The sequence below is a fragment of the Gambusia affinis genome, linkage group LG15 (assembly GCF_019740435.1).
Source record: "Gambusia affinis linkage group LG15, SWU_Gaff_1.0, whole genome shotgun sequence".
In the NCBI taxonomy this organism is placed as follows: Eukaryota; Metazoa; Chordata; class Actinopteri; order Cyprinodontiformes; family Poeciliidae; genus Gambusia; species Gambusia affinis.
This window is the reverse complement of record NC_057882.1, coordinates 17,337,743-17,350,167: the sequence shown is the minus strand read 5'-3', so window position 1 is coordinate 17,350,167 and position 12,425 is coordinate 17,337,743. Positions and strand designations below refer to the sequence as shown.

Below are 12,425 nucleotides of genomic sequence, written 5' to 3'. Positions count from 1 at the left end.
AAATGTCTTTATTTTGTTTGATATATATATATAAAAAGGTTCGCTGTAATTGTGAATGAATTGGGCTCATTTGTCTTAGTCGTCTCCCACCATGCATGACTCGGCATCTGAAGGGCAGCCATCATATTTCTGCATGCTGGGATGATCTGCTGCTGCAGATGGATCTTTGATACAGACGCACCGTGTATGAGCGGAACCTGGAGAGAAGAACTTTCGTGGTACGCCAGCCCAGTCTCTTTTCACTCCACCGCTGCGTTGAAGTGTGAGGGGGGGGGACATTAAATTTTAAAAAATTTTGTAATGATGTTTATGTGACAGTAGGTCTGAAGTCTTTCCTTACCTTTTAGTAGAGCACCAGACTCTTTTGCCCCGACTAGAGCTCCACTCGGAGTTGCAAGGAGGAAAGAGAATCTTCTCGGCTTCTGATAGGGCCTTCAGTTTCTGGCCCTCAGCTAGTGATGCTTCAACCTCCAGCAGGGCCTCTGTGGGCTGTCCAGTCTCATCGTAGAACTGTCCCACTACCAACCCTGAAATGCAGCGCAACGTACTGTACAGAAATGATTTCCTTGGTCAGATCTGTTCAAGTCAAGCAGTGTGCATGGTAGAGGCTGGTGGGGATATGGCCTTAAAAGTTTTATCACAATTTTTTTTTGTGGTATTGTGACAAGAACTACTAATTACTACTTTTTAAAATAATGGTATGGCTGTGACTGAATGATACAGCAATTGGAGCCCTCAAACGCTAATACTGCTCCTGGAAAACATTTCCATTTATTTTTTTGTTTTTTTTGTGTGTTTTTTTTGCATTACCATAATTGGACAAATCTGATCTTTGAGTGCCATTTTATGGGAAAAGGGTCAAACTAAATCATTTCCTTTTTTTTATAGCAATTAGTAAACCATAATATCCCTAAAGTCTAAGTATGATAAAACAAAGTCTCATTTCCTTGGACCTTTCTTCAAAGTGGGAAAGATAAAAAAATTTGCAATACAAAGAAGGCAGTTGAACTTTGTAAGTCAGAAAATATTAACTAGCTTTGTCCTAGGGAGGAAAAAAAAAGGATGGATTATTATAAATGAGTAAAAAAGTGTATTGAAAAATAAAAAGGGAAGAAAGGTGCTGGATCCTTGGATTTGAAACACATTCTGGCTGATTTGTCTCTAAGGGTGACTGTTAAGATCAAAACATGTTAAGCTAAATAAACCGCAGTTTTCCACTGAAATAGGACAATGATTCCCAACATATAACTGTTTTTTGTAAGAAGCAATGAAGGTTTTCAAAAAGCCTTAACTTTGACCCTTTTGAGAATTTACCCAGTATGCTTAAAACCCCATTTCACGGCAGGAAAATGTTAGAAAATCCACAATAACAAATCAGTGTTGTATTTAATGGATCTTCAGTTGAATCGCATCGCAATGGTTGGTAATGGGGGTAAAAAAAATTGTTTATTACTCTTAAAAACACCTGAAGAGGAGGAATATGTTGAGGAATGTATACAAAGAAAATGAGAGGCTTAAATTATAAAGGTCCTTACCAACATGCTGGTATTCTTTGTGATAAAAATCCAGCCAGTCATAAAGGGCCACCACCTCCAGTGGAGACAAACTGGAGACATCATCCGTCAGGCCACTTTCTGTGAAGTCTCCTGTGATGAAAGCCAAGGAGGAATCTTTGCCTGAAAATACAGAGACTTTCAATGTTGTGACACAGCATTCAACGTAATATCATAGTACTTAAGAATAAAGTGGTTCTAGCTTAATACTGTGGACCCAGTTTGAAGAGTCGCATCACCTGCCATAAAGTGATAACCACCCCCGGGTCCATAATGCTTGTGTCCTTTGTGTACGTCAAAAACCTGGCCCAGAATGGCCAAGTACAGGCCCCTGCTGCCCTTTTCTCCGTCATATAGAGACAGGTCACTCCTGCTCAGGAGCCGCGCCGGGGCCACCTTCTGTGATTCCCCTCCCCAACCAACGGACCAGTCAGGAGGAAAAAACAGCACTGCCACTAAAACAGACAAACACGCGCCCAGCGCGTATCTCAGCATGTTTATTTGCAGCCTGTTGGGTTATCCATCTACTTACATCACATCATCCCTTTTAGAATGAACAGTGACGAAGCAGGTGTTTCCGTAAAAACAGACAGCAAAGCGCGTGCGCAGCCGAGAAACTCAAAAGGTTCTCAAGCGTTTATGTAAAATGGCGCATGCGCAACAAACTGCCAAAGTTATCTTCCTGTTTACGACTACGAAGAGCATAAAAACAATAAATTTTAGTATAAGTTATGTTAAATGTTGTGCTTGTGGAAGAGGCCAGGATTATGTGTCAAGGTTACGTATAGGTTAGGCGCCTGGGGCAGAAAGAAAAGCGTTTATGAACCGGAAGAGGACTGAGATGGTGCCTGATGGTGGTGCTCTCGGCACAGCGCCTGCGCAGCCGAGATACGCAGAGGACGTCTTTTTTCAGCCAAGTTGACGTACAGTGCGTGAATGCGGTAGTAGAGCGCAGCGGAGTTCTGTCTGTAGGTTGACGTTACAGAGGTCTGTGTACGGACCCCGGTAAAGCACGGCCGCTTCAAAACCGACACCAGCGGGGGCCGTGGAGATTTTTAGGGGGAACCCAAGGTGGGTCAGACGAACATGGGTAACGCAGAGAGTGGCTGTGGTGGAGGGAGCGGCGACGAGGAGGACATGGAGACGGAGAGTCCTGGTTTCGCGGAAGACAACCTGGCCTCTGCGGCCATTGGCGGTGCTGTCGGAGGCAGCGGAGGCACCGGGTCTGGGCGAAGCGGAAGGGGATCGAATAACCCACCCGCGGCCACGGAGGGACCACCTAGCCCCGAGTTCCTTTTGGAGCAAGTGAAACTAAGAGAAGCGGCTGCCCGTGTCAGCGACTCGGGGGTCACCATTCACGAGTCCGTCCTGTCCGGTAACGAGGGCGTCCTGATACGGTGGCTGGAGGACCGGTTGAATCGCGGCGAGGAGTCCGTCAATGTGGAACAGTTCTGCGAAATGTTGGAGAGCAGAGATGCTCCCAGAAATGAATGTGAAGAGGTATATACGTGTTTTGAAAACGAAAAAAAACAACAACACAACAACAACAGAAAAAAACCCATTGCTGTCATTTGTGACATGACATGCATATCAGGTGTTTTGACACTTTTTGACCCAGGTATGAGAGGTGAACTGCTGATAGCGGCACCGCGCCCATCTATAGTGACTAATCAGCTCCTCCGATTGTAGGGAGAGGAGCAGAAATCAAGTCATGTAGTTTGAAGAGTGTGCACTGAACAGCTGTGGTGATGTTACTTTTACTTGTCAGGGTTATTGTCTCAGTTGTTTTCAATGCTGGTCTCTTTGTTGCTGCCTTGTTGTGCGGTGACAGCCAGGTGGTGTGTGATAAGTTTGTGCCTCAGTCTGCATATTTGACTCTGTGTGGGCAGACAAAGACTATCTTTCATGTATTAAAAGTAGTGAGCGGTAAACTGATGACTTCAGGCACAACATACAAACACATTACTGCTCTCTGCTTCCCTTCAATGTATATTGCTTATAGCTACACTTTAAAGAAATACTTTAATCCATTATGCATGTAGAGGTAATTTAGTGGTGAGTTGTATTTGCATGTGTTTTTTTGTGTGTTGTGATGGGATTGATTGTGTCCGAGTGTAAGGGTGTGTCGCCTTCTGTTTCCCCGATCGCAGGCATTTGGACAGTTTGATGCAGAGGGGGATGGAGTGGTGGACATAGAGAGCATGCTGATTGCTCTTAAGAACTCCAACGGAGCTAATCTACAGGGAGAATTGAGTCACGTGATAAGACAGCTCCAAGCGTGCTCCCTCACACCAGGTAAGATTAGGAATTTGTTTACATACACATGCATTTACTGTTCTTCATTACAGCCCTAAAATTCAGAGTGTTTTGTTAGGGTTTCATGTGCTACGTGTAAAGTTGAGGGAAACTGATGTCTGTTTTAATATACTGAAAGGTGTGGCATGCTTTTGTATTTGTATTTTGTACCCTTAAAGATGGCTTTGCCACAAACTACTTTCAAAGTTAACCTGTCAAATACCAGACATGTAACTCGAGCCAAGTCGAGTTACATGACTTGAATCGAGTCCTTCATGTTATAACTTAATTTGTAAAAATGGTCAAATACTTTTGACTTGACTTGGACTTTTACACCAATGACTCGGGACTTGAATTAGACTAGAAAAGGCTTGATATGTTACCCAAAATCTTAAAGTTTAAAACAGTTATCCAAAATAGATTTTGGCACAACTCCCAAGACTTGACTCTCATTCAAAACTGGCTGACTGGGAATCTTGGATTTTATTCAGAGAAGCAGCCATGAGCCCCAGGGTGATGCTGTAGGAGCTGCTGCAGATTGGAGAATGTGTTGGAAAAAGCACTGAAAGGTTCAGTTTAAAGTTTGACTCAAGCTCACAAGGGAACAGAGCAATCATGTGGAAGTAGGTGGTTAAATGAGAGAACAATTGAACATTTTTAATACATGCAAAACTAACACTGCATGTAACCCTGAACGCACCACCTTGGCTGTAAAAACATGGTGGTGGCATCATCATGCTGTGGTGACTCAATAGGAACAGGGAAGCTAGTCAGAGTTTATGGCAGGTGCAGATAATTACAGGACAACGCTGAAAGAATGCATGTTGGAGGCTGCAAAAGGGTTCTGAGCTTTCAGCTAGACAACAACCTCAAACCCGCAGCCAGGGATCCGATTTAAGGATTTAAATCGAAACATATTAATTTGTTGAAATGGCCCAGTCAAAGTCCAGAACTAAATCTTATTCAGAACCTGAAGCAAGACTTGAAAGTTGCTCTTCAGAGATGCTCGCCATCCAGTCTGAATTAATTTGAGCTATTTAGGTAATGTAGTGTAGCAGAAGATCTTAAACTAACCATACCATAACACAGTTTAAGAAGGAATTAAAACGTAGAATGATTGAAAACTATAAAAGGCTTTAAATATTTGAAACTGTCATGATGGCGATTATATTTTTTTGTTTCTTTTTTCTTCTTTTGTTTGGATTAATAGTTGATTATGGGTATTCTGTTAATATTTGCTACACTAAATCAATGAAGCTCTTTATGTGTATAGACACCATTTGCATGTAGTCAGACTGTTGTTTAATTGTTTTGGGGGTTTCATGTTTGTTTTGTTTTTATTTCCTGTCCCTACAGGTTTCGTCGACATCTTCTCAAAGAGCAAAGACAGATTAGGAGCTCACGCCTCTAAGATCCTTAAGTTCCTCCACAGGAATCGTATTCCCAGCAGTGCCATCCCTTTCCCGATTTTAGAGGGCTACAACAGCATCTGCACCATGAGGTCCAGCGTGGTTCAAGACTTCCTGGAGTTTCTCCTGCAGAAGGAGAAAGGTGAGTAACAGAGTAAGGTGGTGTAAGAATTAGAGATGGGATGCAGCTGTTGTGCAGAAATTGTCCTGACTGGAGTCGCTTCCTTTCAGATTTAGATATCCAGTACAGAGCAGAGCTGGACCGCGACCCAGACGTAGATAAAGTCAAGGTGGTCACACAGTGCTACAGCACGATAGAAGCGTCCTCCAACGTCTCCGAGATCTACAAGATGACAAACGGGGAAACGTCGTCTTTCTGGCAGTCGGATGGGAGCGCCCGCTCACACTGGATCAGGTAAAAAGTGCAACTCCGACTATGTGGTCCTGAAACCGTCCAGTCGTAACTCTTAGAAGTTTTTTTATTTTTATTTTTATTTTCTCGCACTCTGTTCCCAGACTGAAGCTGAAACCAGATGTGGTTCTGAGACGTCTGGCCATCGCCGTGGCTTCCAACGACCACAGCTACATGCCTCAGCTGGTCTCGGTGTCTGTGGGGAAGACGCGGCTTTCCCTGCAGGAGATCAGAGACATCCGCATCCCCAGCAACGTCACAGGCTACGTGGCTCTGCTGGAGAACGCCAACATCACCCACCCCTGTGAGAGCCCGTCTGTCTGCTGTATTTATTCTCCGTTCACAAAAAAAGAGGGTTGAACCGATATATCCGATATTTATTTTGCCGTTTAACTGAGCTCCGATATTTACTGATAAAATGCATATTTCTTTCAACACTTTTAAAAATAAAAATGCAAAGCTACTAGAGAGCTTCTTCGACAATAATATATAGTAATAGTTATAAAATTCAAAACCATGTAAATATTTTACTCCATTTCATAAGAAACTAATTTCTATTCTTGGTTAATTGCGTAAAAAACAAATAAAATACACGGAACAGTTTATTTGTAATGTGAAAACATCCAAGGGGGTGGAATATCTTTGCAAAAAGCTGTACGTGACTTGATAACAATCAAGGAAAAGAAGCATACAGATGTCAGCACAGAACACAGTAATAAACTTGAACTATGCATTTATTTCCTTTGTGTAGTTTAAATTGTACTGCATGCTTATTACCCTGCAAAGAGCTGAGGGCTGAGTAAGACGAGCTAAACTGACGCTCAGGGAGTTCTGCAACCTAAACCTGTTTGCAGAGGGGGTTTACGTGAAAGAAAAATAGAGTTGGAGCATTTATTATGGAAGAATGACTGAGCTGTTGTGATTATTAGAATTTGAAATGGCACATTTCTCTTATAGCTGGAAAAAGGTCAGGGGTCAGCAACCTTTACAGTCCAAAGAGTTTTCCTTCATAAGCCTTATCTAGTGCTGCAAGAAACTTTTGAAAAGAATGGATTTTAGTTATAAACACCTATTCTAGAAAATGTGCTTTTGTAGTTTTGTCGAAGAATGACAGTTTTACTTCTATTTTTAGAATTGACCTTACAAAAATTTTTGTTGTTACATTTTTGTAGAAACAAAAACTCTATTGTTGTAATCCTTCCCTGAAAAATAAGAGTTGTAGCGGTTGTTTTATTTATCATGTTGCTCGCAGTTACTTTTCTTAGTTTTAAAATTGGAAATATGACGTTATTATGACTACATGATGTGTAAAATTTGCTTTATTGGGAACCAATTAATATAAAATTTAAAACCAATACTTAAAAAATTAATCAAGAATTTATTTTGGGATCTAATTGCCAAATAAAAATGAATGAATTATGCAAATATTGACTAATTTCTGGCTTTTTGGTGTGGAAATTCTATTCAGATATATTCATAAAAAACTGAAACTCCAAAATTTTGCCTTTTTTGTTAGCACTGTTTTCAAAATTGTTCCTCAGTTCTTCTTTATTCTAAGTTATAAAGAGCCACTGTAAAGAGTTTAAGAGTCAGATTTTTCTCTGGAGATGCAAGCAGCAGATCCCAGGATTAGATCATTAGGTGTTAGTTGAAGGGGATTTTTAATTTTTGTTCACACGTCTTCCGTCACTCAGCTAACCGTGTTCCTTCCCGAACAATTCCCAGACGTCCAAATAAACATCAAGCGGTGCCTGAGCGATGGATGCGACACGCGCATTCATGGACTGAAGACCCTGGGTTATCAGATCACCAAGAGTAAAGAGGTGTCCGTCTCGGACGCTTCGGCCATCTGGTACCTGTCTCTGCTCACGTCCTTGGTCACCGCGTCGATGGAGACGAACCCAGCTCTGGCTCACACCGTCCTCCAAAGCACACAGTAGGATGCAGAGATGTAAAAATAAAAAAAAACGTGTTTGTAAAAGCATGTTAATTCAGATTGTTGTCGATGTTCTTTTTTTCCCCAGGAAAGCCTTACAGCACATGCCGCCGCTGTCGCTAACACCATCGTCCACAGAGTTCCCCAAGTTCTTCTCCCTAAACATCCTGGAGGAAGTGGACAGTTTTCTCCTCAGGATTGCAAAGTAAGCTGCTGTTTCTTTTTTTTTTCTTTTTTTTTAAACGTTTATCTTTCCAACCTCTTCAGCTGCAGTGTGATCATTGTATTGATGCCACTTTGGGGTTTTGTTTTTTTCAGCTGTTGTGTGAGCCCTGATGCGGAAATGACTCTCTTGGCCTTTGCCCTGGCCAGAGGCAGCGTGGCTAAAATACTCCAGGCCCTGTCCTCCATCAGTGGTTGTCTACAGACCAAGTACAAGGCCTCCTCTCTCATCGTCTCCATGGCCTCTGTTAGGCTGCGGTTGCTTTATCGTAACGGTAATTTGGCTTATCCTCCACCTTTCTGATTTGCATGTTATTTCTTATCAGGGTGACCATTTATCCTTAAAAAGTCTTACATTTATGTATCTAAAATTAAAGCATTGCAATGTTTTCGTTTAATTAAAATATGTCTTAAATTTTGTAGAGGTAGAATTATTTAATCTCGTATATTTTATGTATTCTTCTTTTCGGCTATGTTTGTGTCTTTACTAGGCTGAATAAAAAGAAACACACAAAACATCCACATAAAAAAAAAACCCAATAGAAATTCAAATTCTGAAATACTTTATTGATCCCAAAGTGAAATTAAATAAGGTGACGGTCAAAAGACTGTTATCCTTGTGATCCCCTCCTTCTATAAAACAAATGCTTTTCATCCTTTTTAAATTAATTATTCAAGAGCCAATGAAAAGACACCACCAACTTAGACAACATCCAATTCCAGATGTTTGTCTTATTAACTGTTACTCACAGAAACAATTAAAGTAACAAAAAAACCCAAACATTTTCCATTAAGTTTCAATTAATCATATGGCTCATGAAACGGGGTCTTCAATTTCTGTATCTAAAATTAAGCCTTAAAGTCTTAAAAAAATCTAAGTTAGCTTTAAATTAGTCTTAAATGTTGAAGTGGCGGGACTATTTAATCTTGTATATTCTATGCTTTTTTCTTATTGGTTATGTTTGTGTCTTTACTGGGCTTAATAAGAGAAGACACAAAAAACATACAGATTAAAAAAAAACCATAGCAGCCACTGCTAACTAGCTACTAACATACCCTTTGCTAGCTAGCTAGCTTTTTTGCTTCTATCGTGGTTGATTGTAAATTTCTTGCCAGTTGGCTGGACGACGTTCGTCTTTGCTATTGTCTCACTTCTATCGCCGACCCGTGTGGACAAAAGCCTGTCACTACTACTATGTGAAACATAATTTCTTTTGAAAATTTCTGTCGTGATGCAGGTCTTAAATTTCATTCACAATGGTCTTAAAAAAGTCTTAAATTTGAGTGGGCGAAATCTGCAGAACCCCTTCGCATGTGTATCTTCAGAATGGACGATGGCGTTTATTTGAACCAAAACTGTGACTCGTTGCAGGAAAGCCTCTCCAGCTCCACCTGCAGGCCTGTGACGTCAAGAGCAAAGAGGAAAAGTCAGGACCGGAGAACATGCTTGTAGAGTCTTCCACTGGAGATGGTACACCAGAACTAAACTCAGACTGGAAATGAAGGGCAGCAGGAACATGCGCTCACGTGTCAGTGGGGTGTTTGCTTTTTTGTCCCCCCCTCCAGGTTTCCTCACAGAAAGCGGCAGGAAGAAAGCCAGCGTCATCCTGTCCACGGAGGACCAGAGCAACTTCCAGGTCACGCAGATGAAGATCAAAGTAAGACGGCACTGTTTCACATGTATAATGAGAGAGCTGAGAACATTTCAACCAATCAGTCATTTTATTCACTCGCTTTAGCAAATGTCCTCATTAATTCACAAACACGTTTTCTTATAGCACTTAATCTGTATTAGTGAAAAGGGAGCAGGAAGAAGAAAAAGTCTTGAATAAATCTGCGCCTTTCTCAATAATTACCAAATAAATGTTCAATTAGCAGTTTAATTTGTAAACAATATATAATTCTCTTCATTATTAACTCAGACTTTTTGTTATTACAAAGTGTTTTTAATTGATTTGTGAGCCTGGAAGCATATCATTTTTGAACTTCTCATCTACACTGTTCCATAACTTTACTCCATGCACTAAAATACAACTGTTTTGCAGCAGTACGCACAATTTTACTTCTGAAATCTGACTCCTTCCTGCTGTTCCTGTCACTTGAGTTTAAAAAAAATAACTTTTCTGAATTAATTGGCAATAATCTCTTCCTTGCTTTAAACATAAATAATAGCATTTTAAAATGAACAAAATCCCCTAATGTCGAGGTATTTGATTGAAATGTCACTTTTATATGAAAGTCTCATGACTTATGATGGGTGTTGATTATTTTTGCGTTGTTGTCGATGTGATCAGGTGCGAAAAGGAGCGATCGGAGTCAAATGTGGCTTGGTGTTTGCGTACATGGAGGAGGAGTCTTTTGATGCAGAGAAACATTTCAAGAGGTTCAAAAAGTACGACTCGTGGAACTACAAGGACTACAAAGAGTTTGTACAGGATAGGTGAGAATTTTCTTTTTCTTTTACAAAACTATTCACAACTATCTAAATGTTTTCATATCACTAACACAAATTTCAAATATTCAAAAGGAAATTGTATGTGAAAAGCTGTTGGATAATTGTGAAGCTGAAGTAAAATATGCGGTTTCCAGACTTGCTTACAAGTAAATATGTGAAAAATTTGGCATGCTTTTATTTTTTAAAGCCCCATATTCTAATACTCACCTCTGTGTGAGTATTAGTTGTTCACAATCAGTCCAAATGTTCATTTTGATGCAGCCCTACTTTTCTTTTTTCTTTTATTTGTGAAATATATTTTGATAACTTTGCACCAGTGCAGCAACACTCAAATCCACCAACAGCTTTACAAGCTTTGTGAAACATGTAAAAAAAAAAAAATAAAAAATACAACTTTAATTTGTTCAGACAGTACAAGTAGGAATATAAAAGCCAATGTAAAATAAATAATGAAGAAACTGAAAAAAATAGTGTGACTACCTTGGTTGAACACGTAAAAAAATAAACAGCAACAAGTAGTTCAGAAAGTTCAATCAGGAGTTCTCAAAGTAGATAGTGCAGCACATCGCTTGGAGCCCAAAGCATAGAATTGGATTGAATAGAATTTGAATTGTCGATGAGCTCTTGGTTTTTTTGGGGTTTTAACCAGCCTCTCTTAGAAAGTTTTGAACGTTTTCTCCAGTTATGACTCTGACTGTGATTCGTCTTAGAAATGTCTTTTCCAGACTCATTAATGTTAGTGACTTTGTCTTTCTGCTGTTTTTGACATTTTATACAATCTCTCAATTGTTGATCTTTGCTCCACCAGAGAGGTTCTGTTTAAATTATTTGTGTGTACAGTACAGACCAAAAGTTTGGACACTCCTTCTAATTGAATTCAAATAGAAGGTGTGTCCAAACTTTTGGTCTGTACTGTACATGTATGTTATTAAATATCTCAGTAAATTATTTATCCCAGTGTTTCCCAATTCCAGTCCTCAGGGCCCCCCTGCCTGCATGTTTTAGGTGTTTCCCTTCTGCCACACACCTGGATTGAATCTTTGGGTGATTAACAGGCTCCTGCAGCACTTGGTGGCTGCAGAAGATGTCATGCAATCATTTGAATCAGCTGTTCTGGTATAGAGGCACATCTAAAACATGCAGAGCAGGGAGCCCCGAGGACTGGAATTGGGAAACACTGATTTAGCATATTTAAATGATTCATCTGGGAATATCTAGGCCTGGGTTTGGCTTGTGAAATTAATTTCGGTTTTCTAGGAAATGTAGTTTAATCAAAGTTAATTCACGATTTAACAAAGAGTCAATTGCAAGGAACAGGATGGTGTGGGTAGCTTTTTGTTCCTTGAATAAATGAAATTATTGCTTGAAAGTCACTTTTTATGTTTACTCATGTCGTTTCTGTCCACTGTTCAACATTTTTTCATGATCTGAAACATGTAAGTGTGATGAAAAAAATGCAAAAAGAAAATAAATCTGTAAGGAGGCAAACACTTTGTCCCACTGCTGCATGTCCCTTAATGCCATAAGTGTCTTCATGGGAGGTCTGTGTAGTTTATTACCTTTAAAACTCTCTGTCTCATTACCTGCAGCGGGAAGATTTCAGCGCAGAGTGAGGATGAGCCGATTGGCTGGTTTGAACTTGAAGAGGACTGGAATGATGTGGAGATCAAGCTGCAGCAGTGTCGCGTTGCTAAGGTGCCAGCCAGTCTGTTCGCTGATGTGCATTTCAAACTTTTTATTTACTTTCTCTGTTTCCTCCCAACTACATTTCTTTTAATTAATCCAATTTTTGCACTTGTTAGCATAGATTGGCTGTGTTATACTTAAGCCTGTTGCAATAAGCACTTAATCAGTGAATGATTCAATAATTTCCATTCTGATTAATAATATTTTTTGAAGGGCACTTTTGTTTACAGATTTCATAATTCATTCTGCTTATGTGTGTTTTTATTTCCTTTTTATTGTTTTTGGTTGCTGTGTTTTATTTTGGATATTTAAAATATTTTCCAGTTCCAACTTTTATTAGTCTTTGACATGGTGAACTTACATTGTTCAACCCCCACCATTACATTAGTTGAAAATGGTGTCGAAACGATAATGTTATCGTTTACCGCAATCGTTCCTGGGACAATTTATCGTCCAG

The 12,425-nt window shown here is 40.0% G+C and overlaps 2 protein-coding genes across 2 annotated transcripts in view; one reads left to right on the top strand and one right to left on the bottom strand.

Annotated features, from left to right (window-relative positions):
- Nucleotides 1–39: 39 nt before the first annotated feature.
- On the bottom strand, nt 40–2,396 carry LOC122844544 (neuferricin). Its single transcript, XM_044140125.1, has 4 exons — nt 1,793–2,396; nt 1,536–1,676; nt 341–527; nt 40–250 (listed from the first exon to the last, which is right to left on the bottom strand). Exons 1-4 carry the CDS (start codon nt 2,046–2,048, stop codon nt 76–78), a joined length of 759 nt encoding a protein of 252 aa, XP_043996060.1. The 5' UTR covers nt 2,049–2,396; the 3' UTR covers nt 40–75.
- A 109-nt stretch (nt 2,397–2,505) lies between these two features.
- Nucleotides 2,506–12,425, top strand: part of zzef1 (zinc finger, ZZ-type with EF hand domain 1) — a 35,427-nt gene continuing 25,507 nt past the window's right edge. Inside the window, exons 1-12 of the mRNA XM_044140124.1 lie at nt 2,506–3,053; nt 3,704–3,848; nt 5,205–5,399; nt 5,489–5,672; nt 5,774–5,973; nt 7,395–7,605; nt 7,694–7,810; nt 7,924–8,102; nt 9,200–9,298; nt 9,394–9,485; nt 10,122–10,267; nt 11,872–11,977. Coding sequence (XP_043996059.1) covers nt 2,640–3,053; nt 3,704–3,848; nt 5,205–5,399; nt 5,489–5,672; nt 5,774–5,973; nt 7,395–7,605; nt 7,694–7,810; nt 7,924–8,102; nt 9,200–9,298; nt 9,394–9,485; nt 10,122–10,267; nt 11,872–11,977 — 2,088 coding nt within the window. The 5' untranslated portion in view covers nt 2,506–2,639. The remainder of the gene's footprint in view (nt 3,054–3,703; nt 3,849–5,204; nt 5,400–5,488; nt 5,673–5,773; nt 5,974–7,394; nt 7,606–7,693; nt 7,811–7,923; nt 8,103–9,199; nt 9,299–9,393; nt 9,486–10,121; nt 10,268–11,871; nt 11,978–12,425) is intronic.

Coding starts and splice junctions, on each gene's coding strand:
- LOC122844544 (XM_044140125.1), bottom strand. CDS start 2,048: ATGCTGAGATACGCGCTGGGCGCGTGTTTGTCTGTTTTAGTGGCAGTG. Junction 1,677..1,792: donor TGGTTATCACTTTATGGCAG/GTGATGCGACTC, acceptor CTGTATTTTCAG/GCAAAGATTCCTCCTTGGCT. Junction 528..1,535: donor CAAAGAATACCAGCATGTTG/GTAAGGACCTTT, acceptor GCTGCATTTCAG/GGTTGGTAGTGGGACAGTTC.